Source organism: Lissotriton helveticus, chromosome 3_1, assembly GCF_964261635.1.
Source record: "Lissotriton helveticus chromosome 3_1, aLisHel1.1, whole genome shotgun sequence".
Lineage (NCBI taxonomy): Eukaryota > Metazoa > Chordata > Amphibia > Caudata > Salamandridae > Lissotriton > Lissotriton helveticus.
In genome coordinates this window covers 276015565-276031269 of record NC_136061.1, presented here as the reverse complement: position 1 = coordinate 276031269, position 15705 = coordinate 276015565, and the positions used below count along the sequence as shown (strand labels likewise).

General features: G+C 47.0%; 1 protein-coding gene across 3 annotated transcripts in view; it reads left to right on the top strand.

Annotated features, from left to right (window-relative positions):
- Positions 1-15705, top strand: part of USP32 (ubiquitin specific peptidase 32) — a 1745589-nt gene that overhangs the window by 326501 nt on the left and 1403383 nt on the right. For all 3 annotated transcript variants that reach the window (XM_078679804.1, XM_078679802.1, XM_078679803.1), the window contains exon 3: positions 12654-12759. In XM_078679804.1, the coding sequence (XP_078535930.1) occupies positions 12654-12759 (106 nt within the window). The remainder of the gene's footprint in view (positions 1-12653; positions 12760-15705) is intronic.

Genomic DNA, 15705 nt, shown 5'->3' with positions numbered 1-15705 from the left:
CCATAAAAATAAACATAACACTTGCTTCAGTATCATTGCAGCCTACATAACATTTAGATCGACATACATAAATGCATTGAGGACATAGCACTTTAAAACCTCCCACTATACTTCCCTCCTGCAAAATAAATGGTCCCCAACCGAAAATCACCTAGCACAGGGCACAGCAACATGTACATTATGGTGTGGGTGGATCAGTTCTATAGGCCATCCATGCCCCCTAGACCTTCTCCCAGTTGCGTGGGTAGCCCCATCTCTGATATACTGTTTGTTCAGCTTACTGGCACCAGTCAAAATCATTCTTCCAGGCGTGTTCCTTCGTGGGTATCCTGGCACCCCACGCTCGGGCTAATAGGGGAATTTAAGCCTTTAATATTCCATGTGACAATTTTTAAAAACATAAAATATCAAAAGTAAGTGGATAATGTAAAAAATCAGCCTTAATGCAAACCAAGTTCAGAGAAACATATGATACAGATAAATAAATAAAAACAAAAAAACTCAAAAGATTAAGAAGAAAGAAAAAAGAAAGAAATCTCGTAGGTATAGGAAAGCAGTACAGTTAAAGGGGGTAGATAGAGATAATAAAATGAAATAGAGTGACATGCAAGTACGATGAGGAGAGTTACAAAGGGGAGGATTGTCATACCTATGAGGCCACATGGAAGGATGACACATCCAGACTCTATGAGGGAAGGCGGGGAGGGTTGCAGAACAAACAGGTACAACAGATGGATCATATGACCAAAAGGCGAAACCTGTAAGGAGAGAAAAAAGTTAACATCAAACAACAAATCTTAGTATGAACAGCAACATCTGCACTAAATAGACATGAAAGATTTGTTAGATTAGTGCGCAAATTTTAAAACCTGAGACGCAACAGAGCGAACTACTTAATAAGCGGTGAGGAAATGTCCATAGTCTCTGCGCTGCATGAATTGAGAAAACTTTTCAGCCTTATAGGATCTTCATCAGTAGTGGTGTTGTTGTTAAAGGGCTCCTTGAAACGATATGGGTGAAAAAGGCCAAATCGGGCACCAATAGAGCGAAGGTGTGGCCTCAGTGCAAAGAATTCCTTGCGTATGTCCGCAGTAGACTTTGCATAATCCTGCGAAAAAAATGAGTTACATGACCATAAAATACGTTTGATGGACCTAGCAGCCGCCAGGACCCTGAGCAAATCTGTGTATTCTAAAAAGTACAAGATGACTCCTCTCGGTCTTCTCATGTTGGAAGATGATGTAGCAGATGCAGGGCCCAGTCTATGTGCATGCTGAATATTGAGGGGAGATCCCTCTGGTAGATTAAGAAGTTTTGGAAGGAAAGACTTGAAAAAGGCAATGGGTCTGATCCTTCTGAGCCCTCTGGTTGACCATAAATGCAAAGATTATTTTGTCTGTTTCTATTTTCGAGATTTTGGACCTGCTTCTGAAGTGATGTCACTTGAGATTGAAGAAATCCTACTTTAGTTTTAAAAGAGCCCAAAGATTGAATGTTCTGTTCTGCGATAGTAAGTCTTTCCTCCATTTCTGACCAATTATCTGTTAGAGGTTGTATTTTAGAATTTGTTTCTTCTACAAAAGGGCGAGGAGCTCTGATTTCTTCCAACAAGAGGTCCATGGAGACCGATGAGGGTTGTTTGGGAGGAGAAGGGGGATCCTTCAATCTTTTACTGGGCGTCTTGTTAGCACCACAGGGCATACCATTGGCTGATGTCGGAGTGCCTGTAGGCGATTAATTCATTCAGTCTTCTATTTGTAGGCGCTGTAGACGAGAACTTGAACAAGTGGATAGTTTATGCGATGAGGACAACAAATGGTAGTTGAGTATAATTGTTTTGTACATACACCCAGCCAAAAAAGAGCTAAAGCGGCTATTTCAGTGGAAAGACTCTTTGAAAATTATTTAAGTCTGAATGAGCTTGGGTGACGTACTAAAATATTGTCGTCAAATATATAATATTAAAGAGAGACAGCCACCAACTCAAAGACAAGCAAGTCATGAGCAGGAATAAGAAAAATAAATTCTGTCAAGGCGAGCACAGCCTCTAGAGACCTCTGACCCTCTGGGCCGGTCACCCCACGCACCGCGCACACTCTCTGCGAGTGAGCCCAGGTTCCAACCCTGCCGATTGCCGCCACTGCCCGCAGCCGTGCTCCTGGTCTGCTGGAGCGGTAGTTCCTCTGCTGCGCTGCGGTAATCAACGTCGCTTGTGTCAGCGTTGCCCCCCGTTTGTTTTCCCCTTCGTTTACTACCTGCGTTGCCCCCAGCTCTTAGTATCTTGTTTTGTGCATTTTTTACCTTCTATGCTGTCCGCTTGTTGTGCCCTCTGATTTTCGTTGTTCTCCCTCGTTGTTCCCCCTCCAGCCCCGGTCGCGCTTCCCGCCCGCTCCCCGCCGCTGCCCCCCTGCGGCCCCGCCCCCTTCCCTCTCTCTCCCTTCCCATTCGCCGCCCCGCTCCCGCCTCCCAGCTGCTCCTCCCTCGCTCCGCCCCCCCACTCTCCACATATGGCAGAGTGGCAAACGAGCAGCGTTGACGCGCAGCGGGCGCGCCAAAGGTAAGCCCGTCTGCGCCCGTCCGCGCCTGGCCCGCGCCCAGCGCCCGGACCCCTGTCTCCCGCAGTCACCAGCCCTCCCGCCGGACCTACGCCGCCACCGAACTCAACGCACTCAACGCCGGCCGACTCCCGGGTTGCTACCGAGCCATCCCGAGACGCACCCACGGACCCTTCTGCTGCAACTCCTGCAAGTTCACCTGCATCCGGACCTGCACCACTCCAGCAGTGCCCAAGAGCTCGACGAGCAACAGCAGCAGCCACCTGAAGTGCATCCTGCTCAACACCCGCTCCGTCCACAGACACGCCGTCGAGCTTTGGAACCTCCTCGACACCACAGCCCCAGACGTCGCCTTCCTCACGGACACCGGGATGAACGCCTCCTCAGCGTCCGACATCGCCATCGCGGACGGCTTCAAGATCATCCGGAGGGACCGTGTCAACCAGACAGGAGGAGGCCTCGCCATCATCCACAGGAACTCCATCCGCATCACGACCAACACCGACGACACCCTCGCACCCGCCGAGCACCTGCACTTCCAGATCCACATCAACCCCAAGACCACCCTCGGCACCCTCGTCTACAGACCCCCGGGACCACGCACACAATTCAGCGAGGACATCGCCGACTTCGTCAGCCCGCATGCCCTCCCCTCCGCTGACTACATCCTCCTCGGGGACCTCAACTTCCACCTGGAGAACAACAACGACCGCAACACCACCACCCTGCTGGACAACCTCGCTAACCTCGGACTCAAGCAACTGGTGACCACCCCCACCCACTACGGCGGACACACACTCGACCTCGTCTTCTCATCCAGCAAGGACATCGCCTTCTGCCACGCCACCGGACTCCACTGGACGGACCACAGCTGCGTCCACTTCAGCTTCAAAAGGACCACGATCCAACAACAACAGGTTGCACGCAGAAGCTGGAACAAGATCACAGCCGACCAGCTCGCGACTTCACTGAGCAAGAACCCACCCACCAGCGCAACGAACCCCAGCCAAGCAGCCACCAACCTCACGAAGTGGATCAGCGACTGCGCAGACGACCTCGCCCCTCTGAGGACCCCGCCTAGCAGACCCGGCAGCAAGAAAGCCCCATGGTTCACCGACGAACTCAAGAGCTCCAAGAAGGACTGCAGAGCCCTTGAGAAAGCCTGGCGCAGAGACCCAACACCGGACAACATGACTGCCCTCAAGCTTGCCACCCGAAAACACCACCAACTGATCCACACCACCAAGAAAACTGCATTCAAGGAACGACTGGACAACAACGCACACAACAGCAAGGAACTGTTCAACATCGTTAAAGAGCTCTCCAACCCCAACGCCGGAAACAACGACATCACCCCTTCGCAAGATCTCTCCAACTCCCTCGCCTCCTACTTCCACAACAAGATCGCGGACATACACAACAGCTTCAGCACTCAACCGACGCACGCCACGACCGAACCACCGCCCCCCACCACCACCCTCCGCGCCTGGACCCCGATCAGCACCGAAGACACCATCCGCACGATGAACTCCATCCACTCCGGATCTCCGACCGACCCTTGTCCTCACCACGTCTTCAACAAGGCCGACACTGTCATCGCACCCCACCTGCGGGACATCATCAACACCTCCTTCAACACCGCTACCTTCCCGGCTGGAAGCACGCCGAACTCAGCGCCCTACTAAAGAAGCCATCAGCCGACCCCACCGACCTCAAGAACTACCGACCCATCTCACTGCTCCCGTTTCCCGCAAAAGTCATCGAGAAGACCGTCAACAAGCAGCTGGCCGCCTTCCTCGAGACGAACGGATCCCTCGACCTCTCGCAGTCTGGCTTCCGGGCCAACCACAGCACCGAGACCGCCCTGATCGCAGCAACCGATGACATCCGCGCCCTGTTAGACAACGGAGAAACAGCGGCCCTCATCCTCCTAGACCTCTCCGCGGCCTTCGACACTGTCTGCCACCGTACCCTAGTACAGCGCCTCAGCAACGTCGGAATCCAGGAGAAGGCACTGGAGTGGATCACCTCCTTCCTCGCCGGAAGGACACAGAGAGTCCGCCTCCCCCCGTTCAGATCAGAAGCCACCGAAGTAATCTGCGGCGTTCCTCAAGGCTCCTCGCTCAGCCCAACCCTCTTCAACGTCTACATGAGTCCCCTCGCAGCCATCGCACGCCAGCACAACCTCAACATCATCTCCTACGCCGACGACACCCAGCTGATCCTCTCCCTCACCAACGACCCCGCCACCGCCAGAGCCAACCTACACGAAGGGATGAAAGAGGTAGCCAAATGGATGAAGAACAGCCGCCTGAAACTGAACTCGGACAAGACGGAAGTCCTCATCCTGGGATCCTCACCCTCCGCCTGGGACGACTCCTGGTGGCCCCCCGCCCTAGGCAGCGCATCCAAACCAACAGACCACGCACGCAACCTGGGCTTCATCGTGGACTCCTCCCTCTCCATGACCAGACAAGTCAACGCCGTCTCCTCGTCGTGCTTCAACATCCTACGCATGCTACGCAAGATCTTCCGGTGGATCCCCACCGAGACCAGGAAGACGGTCACCCAGGCCCTCGTCACCAGCCGACTGGACTACGGCAACGCCCTCTACGCCGGAACCACCGCCAAACTCCAGAAGAGACTCCAGCGGATCCAGAACGCCTCAGCACGACTCATCCTGGACATCCCCCGTCGCAACCACATCTCCGGACACCTGAGAGACCTGCACTGGCTCCCGGTCAACAAGAGAATCACCTTCCGTCTCCTCACCCACGCACACAAAGCCCTGCACAACCAAGGCCCAGGATACCTCAACAGCCGCCTCAACTTCTACGCTCCCAAACGCCAGCTTCAATCGATCGGCCACGCCCTCGCCGCCGTCCCCCGCATCCGAAGAGCCACCACAGGGGGAAGGTCCTTCTCCTACCTCGCCGCCAAGACTTGGAACTCCCTCCCGACCCACCTCCGCCTGACCCAGGACCACCTCGCCTTCAGGAAGCAGCTCAAGACCTGGCTGTTCGAGCAGTAGCGAACCCCCCCCTCCCCTAGCGCCTTGAGACCCTCCGGGTGAGTAGTGCGCTATACAAATGCTTTGATTGATTGATTATGCAAAATTATTTCCTCAAAAGATCTTGTAATAGCGCAGGTAAGTCATCAAAATATTCTCAGTGCTCAATAAACACAGATAGGAGGCTATTTCGTTTAGGGGAGGCATGCCATGGAGACAGGGATGACAGGTGACTGCATGCGTCATTCATTAAACTGGATATTAAAGCGACCAAGCCTATTTTTTAAAGAAGAGAAAGAGAGCAGGAGCATAGCATAAAAGGGAGGTGAGCAGGGTTAAATAAACCTTCAGTATACCGCTGCTGCCTTGAAAGCATAATTTCTCCGTACGCATTTAGTGAAACGTCTCCTGTAATAACCGCATGTGAGGAGATTTCCTGATACCCAAGATGGTGGACGTCACAGTGACGGAGCAGCTTAGAAACGAGTAAGACAGGAAGAAAGCATTGTGCGTTGCTGTGCTTTGAAGCAATCACTTCGGCACGTACACCAACATATGCGGAGCCAGTGCTATCGAATTGAAGTGTTTACAAGGTCTTCAGAAGGTTGCTTGGACCGCCGCTCCGGCCGCCTTCCCGGGAGAGTGAAGGGACCGCTGCCGTCTTCCGTGTGCGCTAGCCACGCCCCCAACTAGTAAACGTTCTAACCTCTTTTTTTTTGTAGATGAATGATGGCATAGGGTCGTTGCTTTCAAGTGGCGTAGCCATAAATACAGTATCATTGTTCTTGTGTTGAAGGTCTTTATCAGAAATCTTCTTGTTTGCTGAATAACCGTTGTTGTTAAAAACTGAACAGAAATCGGTTTCACTTTTCTACTTTTCATGGATGTGTATTTCACACATATTTCACAAGTGTGTGCATTTATTAGTAAATGGCACAGAGTGTATTGAGATTTTTTTACGATCTCAATTATCTCTAGAATATAGACTATTGTCACTGCTTTCTCCTAAGTGATTAGTCTTCTGGCCTCAAGCTCGTTATTGAAATGGGCAAGGAGTGGCTGCTTATTATTTCCGCTGAACTCGGGAGCTCAGGGCTATGTGCACTTTCACTCTTGCAAATCAACAAGCACGTGAATGGTTTCCATCTTCGTGGTGGTTTTTGAGGTGATTATTTTTTGGGGGAAAGGTGAGTACATTTAAAGCATGGTTTGGAGTGTTTTTTAAAAATATTTTTTTTATACAGATGACAATGGCTTAACTGTTTTATTTTGCTAGGGAGCTCAGAGCATGCAAGTCTCACACGAGTGCTTCCTTATACATAAAGTTGTTGTTAGTTGTGAATGTATTAAGTAACGGAAGGCGCTTGCCACTTGTCGATACATTCGTCAGTATGTAGAGTTCTAGTTTTTCTTTATATAACCGCTGACATTTTATGCCATGATACAGAATAAGGGGTCCCAGTGAGAAAGTATCAAAAGTACACAAGCGAACACTTTATGAAAATTTCTTTGGACAAGAACAAATCTCAAACAAGTACTTCAACACACTGTTATTTAATCACAATCTGCTTATTCATGTTACATATAACAGATTAATAACACAGTTGTCAAAGTGCCCCAGGAAAGGGAAGGGTAGGAGACAGTGTTTGTGTAAGAAGGGAGGGATGTGCAAGGTAGGTCATAGTGCAAACAATGGTATCAGTACATAATTTATGAGAAACCGATACACTTGGCTTCAGAGCACTGAGCCAGTAGAATAGGGGAGGAACTAATGCTCAACAATTAAAAGAAAACCATGCTATCAACGCTAATATTTAATATTTATAATGATGGTTGCGTCAACTGGTGTGTAATAGTAGCCGTCGACGTTTCGACCCCAAGACTACAGTGGTAGGTATACGTCACACCTTAAAGCGGGGTCTTCATCAGGACAAAAGAGGCCCGGGGAGCACTGATTTCTCATGGAAAGTTGGGCTATTGAGCTCACAACACAGGCAGGAGAAAGAAAACTGGGTACATCAAGGTATCCAAATGAAATTCCAGGGATCAATATATATTGGATCCGTTAATTCACTTGTGAATTCAAAGGTCAATAAGATGCCAATGTGGTCATCAGAGTTATATTTACAAAGCTGGCTCAGACCTTAACACCGTAGGAGGTAGTTATTCCATCCTAGGTTTTCCATCAATGCACTGGTCAGAGGAGGTGTATCCGTGCCTCATCAAGTTGAATTATCCGCAGCTGCGGTATTTATACGCTAACTGCACCGGCAATTGCTCGTCTCCGCTGTTGAATTGCGCAAGTCCAATTGCAGAGGGAGCTGTAACCGCCGCCGTGGTATTCGTGCTCTAACTGCACATGAAAACACCTTCGCTGTTTGCTGGCGAAAGCCCAAAACCGGAGGGGATATGTCCGTCCCTCAACAGGCAAATTCGTACTCTTAAAGGTGCTAAAGAATCGTTCTCGCAGGTTGCCCGATCCGCGTCTCACAACAACCAATTATTAAGTATTAAGCCACTTGTCGATACATTTGTCAATATGTAGAGTTCTAGTTTTTCTTTATATAACCGCTGACATTTTGTGGCCTTGCATCAAACTGCCTGCCCTATTTAAATGCAGGTCATTTGATGCCGTGCCCGCCACGTTTATGCTTGCTGGGGCAAGGGCAGGCAAAGGGGGTTGGAAACAGTGTTCCTGGTGCAGGTAGAAACTCGTTTTCTTCAAAAAGAGAGCCGCACTTAGGAAGTTTGCCTTGCGGAAAAGACCGTAAGCCTTTCAAGCAACTCTGAGCCATGGGCAACATTGCATCATTTTCCCAAGCGTACTCCTGCCGTGTGGGCTGACCTGAACAGGGCACTTTAAATCCCTGCGATGAAGCGAGAATCTTGGAGTATGGTAGATGGGGTGCAGCTTAGGCAGCCGGTGCGCCTCCGGTCGCTGGCGGGCCATCAGTAGATATTCGTGGCCCTAATCTTGATCGGCAGAGTAACTGATGTGCTCTTCGTGGTGAATCACTTAAGTTCAAATAACTTTATTCGACTCAAAAAAGAATCATAAAAGTATACTATTAAAAAAAATGTCATACATACAAATCACAAATGGTAGTTCGAATTGCAAGATTCACGGACGAAAGCAGTATACAAAATATCATAGCACTATACATTGTTGGGCCGAATTATTACATAAGCAGGGGGTAGCCTCTCACACCAATCCCCATGCTTAATGAAGTCAACTACAAAGTGCAGTGCATTAAGCTGAATTTCATATATACAAATCACAAATGTTATTTCATATTCATAAAAAGAAATCGTGGACAAATACTCTACACAATAAATCATATCAAAAACATAAAATCAATAAAACATGTTCATAATTCATAGCGATTCTTAATTAAAAGAGCAGATCTAATAAAACTAAGCATAGAGCTACATGTAGCAGCAGTTGATAGTGATCTCAAGTACTCAAAACCTTCCTTATGTGTACAAGGTCGAATATCCCTCAAGAGAGGTTTAATAAAGCAATCTCTTGGGACTTTATAAAGCGAACAAAAGAGTACAAAGTGCACTGGGCATTGTTGGGCTACATTATCACATGGGCAAGGAGGCAGCCTCTCACACCAGCCCCCTTGCTTGGGGAAGGCAGCCAAAAAGTGCAGTGCTTTTAACCGGAATCTAGTCACATAAAAACGCCATTATATATGTTTGGTAAAACACAAGTAAAACTGTTGCTGTGATATAACCACTTGGTCAGATGTGTATTTATCTTGTCTGGACAGACCTAAAGCAGTATAATAGGCATTCTTAATAACCATCTTCATGTCCAGATTAATAGAGTCAGGGTTTTCGTAAACGTTTTTCAGGCCTATTTTATAGAAGGTTTCCTTCACATAGCATAACCACGGTATCGTCATGGCCTTATCAAGATTCATACAATCTTTTAAAATTTCTTTTGAAAACAACAAATCCTCTGAGGTCTATATTTTCCTCCCAAGGAGCAAGGGGGACACATGAATTCTATCACTCACGAAATGTAAGCCCACCTCCGAATGACAGAAAGTATTTGGAGAACTATTAGGGATAGATAAGTCGTTTTAAAAAATGTGTTCTCCATGATTTGTATTTGTTCACTTTTATGGTATCCTCATACCCCTGCCCCGTAAGTCGCCACTGTCAAACATTTGGATTTATGCAAGGTCATAAGTTCTGCTATTGGTTTTTGACCCAGTTTGCTGGCGAAACAGAAAAGGGTCTCTATTGATCTACTTGTTTTTTGGAGCCGGGTTGTTATAAAATGATCCCAGTTTAATGTTTTATTAAAAAGATTCACTAAATAGTTAAAATTTGAAACTTACTCAATGGCCATATTGTCCACAATGTATTTACAAGTTTTAGCTCTATTTGAACCGCAGACCATTGCAAATGTTTTATTAAAGTTTACCCTAAGGTCTAGCCCCAACATAAACTCATTAAAAGCATTCAGACATTTTTACATACTATTTGCTGTTAATGTCATCAGCACAGTATCGTCCGCATATGACAATAAAGGTATATATTTGCCATTTATTTTGGGAAAATCTAAACCTTGTTGCAATTAAAACTTTTCTAAACCATTTGTGTAAACTAAAAACAGAAAGGGGGCCAGAATACAGCCCTGGTGGACACCTTCAGTTGAGGCAATTTTCCCGTTTTTTTCACCACCTGGGCCATATTGTATAGCTACAGAAGTAGCAGCATGCAATCTACGCAGCAGAGTGACAAGCGGCTCCTCGAAACCCATAGACTCCATTAACAGTCATAGCTTTCCCCTGCATACAGTGTCAAATGCACTGGATAAGTCCATAAAGGCCAGGTGCATTGAAACACCCTTGGCCTTTATGTACTTACCCATAATCATGGCCAAATTGAGACAGTGTTCCGTGGTCCCCCTGCCTCTTCTGAAGCCATATTGGGTGTCCACGATAATACCAGAGGCATTCGCCCATGTCGCCAGGCGTGCTAATATTACTCTCCCCAATAGTTTGCAAGAAGACTCTATTAAGGAGATTGGTCTGTAACAACAGGGATCGCTTTTATTTCCTTTTTTAAAGAGGGGCACGACTACCGCCTCTTTCCAGGATGATGGAATGCGTCCCACAATAGTCACCCTGAAAATGTTTAACAGGAGGTGTGCCCAAAGTTGGGGATTATTTTTAAACAAATCCAGGGGTACAGCATCAGGCCCTGGAGCCTTAAGAGCGATACCTTTTCTCAAAGCTTCCTCCACTTCTTCCAGCAAGAGCGATAAACTAAGCTGCTGTGCAGTCTGGATGTTAAAAGGGACATCATCTTCGCATTCATTTGATAATAAGATGCCCTTTGGGTTAAATATCTTAGAATAGTGGGCCTTCCAAACCTCCCCTGTTATATGCGAAACCATAGTCCTATCTTGATTACTAAAGAGTGGGCGATTTATGACCTCCCCAAAAATCCTGCTATCTCTCAAGTCACTAGCTTTCTCAAGGTCATCCCAAGCCTGATTCTTCAGTTCTATTTTGCTTTTTTTGATGGCCTTTTTATAGGTTTGTCTTGCGTTCTTAACCATTACTTTATCCCGAGGGACCACGTGAAGTGCCTTCCTCAACGCTGTTTGCGCTGCGGAGCATTCAACATTAAACCATTTCATATCCGGGATATTACCCTTCCTAGCAGGTTTAAGCAAGTTTGTAGCCACACTCTTACAAAGAACTTCGAAATTCTGTAATATCAACTCTGGGTCAGAGGTGACCGTTAAACAAGACATCACTTGCGATGAGTTGGCTTTGAGAATCGTTTCCTCCAATATTTTAGGATCAATCTTATCCCATTTTATCCTTATCCCTTGATTGTGGTTATATGTTATTGGTTGTTCAAGGGACTTTTCCCTTGATACCACAGTACTCCGAGATAGAATAAGGGGTAGTGATCACTAGCAGGATTTGGTTCTACCCTGAAGTTATCAACAAGGTGGACATATCTGCTAGAAATTAACATAAAATCTATTACACTCATACAACCCCGGCCCACTGAAAAGTTGGAATAGGTACCGTTGGTATGTTGGTCAAGGTGTCAAGTATACAGAGATCATTTAACACAATGATATTATTTAATGCGTCACCCTGTATGGTATGCTTAAAATGTGCCAGGGGTTGTTCATTGGTGCAAATAGACCACAGGCCTGGGTCCCACTATGTTGACATAAAGTACAGTTGAAATCCCCCAACCACATGATACACAAGAAAAAAAAAATCAGTCACTTTAGAAATTTCACCTGCAAAGAATCAATAATAACAGATGTCTGCGTGTCAAAAATATTATAGTACCAATTAATTAGAAGCAAGGGTACAACAATCAAATTAGTACACAAAGTCAGTTGATACCATGGGGAAGCCATTATTTTTTCTATCTTTAGGGACATATTCCATATTGAAATTGAGGTCATTAAACCACCCTTTGCCCTCCCAGGCAGGGACGGTTCAGCCCAGGCGACCAATGAATTATAGCCATCTAAGAAAAGGTCCTTTCTACTCCAAGTTTCTTGGAGACAGAAAATATCAAAGGATTTAATGTACTCTATCCATACCTCATCCGATAACCTCCGCGAAATACCTGCCACATTCCACGAAATTAGGCGGAGAGTGCAACTATCAAGTTGGCTATTTACTTAGCTAGAATGTTCACTCTGCTTATTCTCTTCCACTATATCGTTGACTCGTGTAATATTCTGTTTCCCCTCACTATCTTTTATTGGGCCCTGGGTTTTGTTATTATAGTTATAAGAATCACTTAAGAATGGTGATTCTCTGGATGCTTACTGCATCTGGAATATCTGCTTCATTCACAGTTCACAACAACGTGAGTATATTAAGCTAAATATGTTTCTAACATAAGGGTTCAACGTTATTTCATTAGCGCTACCACTGATCAGAGTATAGAATGTTTTTGTACTCTGTGTGTTTGTGTATTTTTGATCGCAAATCATGACCATTAAGCACTTAAGAAAATAGCAAAACCGGAACGGAGAAAGTTATGACTAGCAGACTAAATGTAATGCTTATATTTATTATTTCTAGGTCATCTACTGCTCTTTTGGTGGAACATCGAAGGGACTCCATTTTAATAACCTAATTGTGGGGCTCGTGCTTCTTACCAGAGGACGAGATGAAGAAAAAGCCAAATGTAAGTTTATTAGCAGTGTGCTAAGTAATGCTGGTTCGTGTTTTTCCTGTATCTCTTCCAAGCATGCCACTATTGATTTTCATAAAATACAGCAATATTACTTAAGTAAGCCAAACAAAGGTGACTACTACTTGGTAACAGAAATACCTTCTTTTATTGGAGTGTTTACTTTGTTTCAATCTTGTAAATTTGGCCGGGCTCCATAAGTAATGTTTGCCTCCGTTGCCAATCCTTCCAAATGTTTTGGAGACATCTATTTCAAGTGAATGGAGTGCATTATTTTGTATTCCGCTGTGTACATCTAAGGACAGACTCCTCATCTTAGGAGTATTACTCTCCCAATGTGCCAGACTAGATCTGTAAACTTTTTCATATTAGTGCTCCTGTGTACTGCTAGATGGAATTACGTGGCCGTGCGCGGGAATTGGTGACGGAGCTGGGAAACATTTAAGCACCACCCCTGCATGCTGACCCCAGTTCCTTTCTTTCTGCGCCTTCCAATGTTGATCTGGAGATCCGCTCCCACATATGTAGGTTTCTGGGCAACATTTCTAACTATTTTCCCAGCTTGTTTGGAAAATATTTCCCAGTGCAAAATGACATCTTTCAAGCCATGCCATGACACAGGATGCAGATTTCGGTCAAGGGCCCGCACAAGAAGTATTTGCGGCCATCGCCTAAGTCCTGATCCTGTTCCAAATCACGGTTGCAGATTTGGTCCTAAGGCTATTCACTCGACCACTGAACTTCATGCTTGAGGAACTCTGGTAAGTCCAAGTGGTGTAAGCATCAGAAGGTGAAGCAGGACTCACTCCCAACGTGCCAATCTGATTTCAAAGAGAATGCATGAATGCATCATAAATTCAGCAACACCCCTTCAAGGGCTCCGACCATTGTTCCGATAATTCCACTGGTCCCAATGTGTTAGCTAAATGATACCCCAAAATGTATAGACCCCAAATTTTACCTAAATCAAATTGCTCAAGTTTACTGGATCAGAGACCGTGTAGTGTGTCCGCACGTTAAGGTCCCTCCCCAAATATCAAATTACAGTGTTAGAAACGGGTAGCGTGGTGCAGAGCGGGCGGTCAAACTCTGGAGGAAATGTGTAAAGCATCTGGCAGCACACACAAGCGACACACCAGGCACACTACAAAAAGAGACTCCACACCAAGATTACAAGAAAGATAACTTGTGTATTATACCAAATACAGTAGGATGCAATCACAGTGGTGAACACGGAGCAAACTGGAACCAGGTAGTCCTTTACAAAGGGGAACTATTTACAGGGCAGGGCCAATCGGGCCGCGTCCAGAATCATCACCAGGCATAAACATGTAAAGGTAAGTGTAAAAAATAAATGTAACGTCCATCAGCTTCTGATGAGTAACAGCCAGTAGCTACTGGCTAGATCATGCACTTAGCATAAATCACATTAGCATTGGCATAAACATGCAAGTGGAAATCACATTAGCACGAAACCATTAGGCCTAAACATAAAACCAGCCATGTAGGCCTAAACCCGTGAACATCACATTAAATGTGCACCTTAGGGGAAAAGAAACCATTAGCATTATAAACACATGCATGAGGCATAAGCCTCCTCAGCTATGGCATAGCCCTAAAACGTCATGGCATGAACGCATTAGGCATGACCCTATGACATTATGCATAACGCACAAGGCATTTTAATAGCGCATGAGAATGACGAATAAATGTATTATTATTAAGGGAGCTTGTAAAGCACCTGGTTACGCCCACCGGCGTGTCCCCGCGCTGTAGTAAGTGGGAGATCCTAGAGCCCCATACCCAGACCAACACCCAGACCAATAAACCATCTTATGCATAGCTTCTGCACCTTTTGGCATGGATCAACGTATAAGCATAAATCTCATCCTTATAAGCATAAAAAGGACATTATGCACAAAACCATCATGGGAGCGTTGGGTATAAACTCCTAAGGCATAAATCACGTTTGCATTATCAGATTAGGCATCCTTGTGGGCATAAACATTACATTATGCATAACATCCTGCATAAACCATTTTGGCAGGAAGCACTAGGCATGACATCAGCAAGGCAACCCTGAGGGGAAAACATTAGGTAACATTATGGGCATAAAGACATTATCAGGAGGGCCCTCAGCAGACCTCTCCCCTTGTAGTGCCTTCCTTGCTATGCAAATAAATGTGCCTCACGTTGCCACTGCCCGTTCTGGGCACGTTGGAGTCCCCTCCGTGACTCTGTTGTCACCACAAATGCACAACTGTTGCAGCGGCGCCGCTGTGTAGCCCCAAGGAACACAGGCTCTACTGTGCAATTGGGAGCCCAGATGGAGCCCCTCTCTGGGACACTGTGGTTCAAGTAATGCCCCCAAATCATTGCAGCTGCCCACCGTTAAGCGGGGAAGCTGGAGAAGTTCACGTGTCCAATCCAGTCCTCTGGGAAGGACCACTGGGGGGGCGGGCACCCATGACGTGCCCCGTTGCTCCCCCCCCCCCACACCACTAGCTCCCCAAAGGGCCCCCACTCACCGGGCTCTCGGGGCATCCTCGGGACGTCTCCGCTGTGTCCTTAGGCAGCTCTGTTCATCTCGCTGGCGGCTGCTGGGGAGGGTGCGCACCGCTCTGGCTTCTCGATAGCTGCGGGGCTCTCCCTAACTCACGAGAGCCCTGCTCTGGCAGGCATCCATTCCCGGTCCCTTCTCCTCTGTTGTCTGTTGCTCGGGACGTGGCAATCTTCACCCGGTCCCTCTCCTGGGGCTGGAACTTCGGTCCGGAGTCTACGAGGCTCTGGACGTCCTGTTGGCGTTGTGCCAGCGCGGGGTAGGCTCCCGCCTGGCTCTTGGCAGACCCGGGGCTCCCTCAATACCATGGGAGCCCCTCTCTCTTCTTCCGGGCGGCCGACTCAGCGTCTTCCTGGTTCCAGCCCCGCCCCCACTGACGT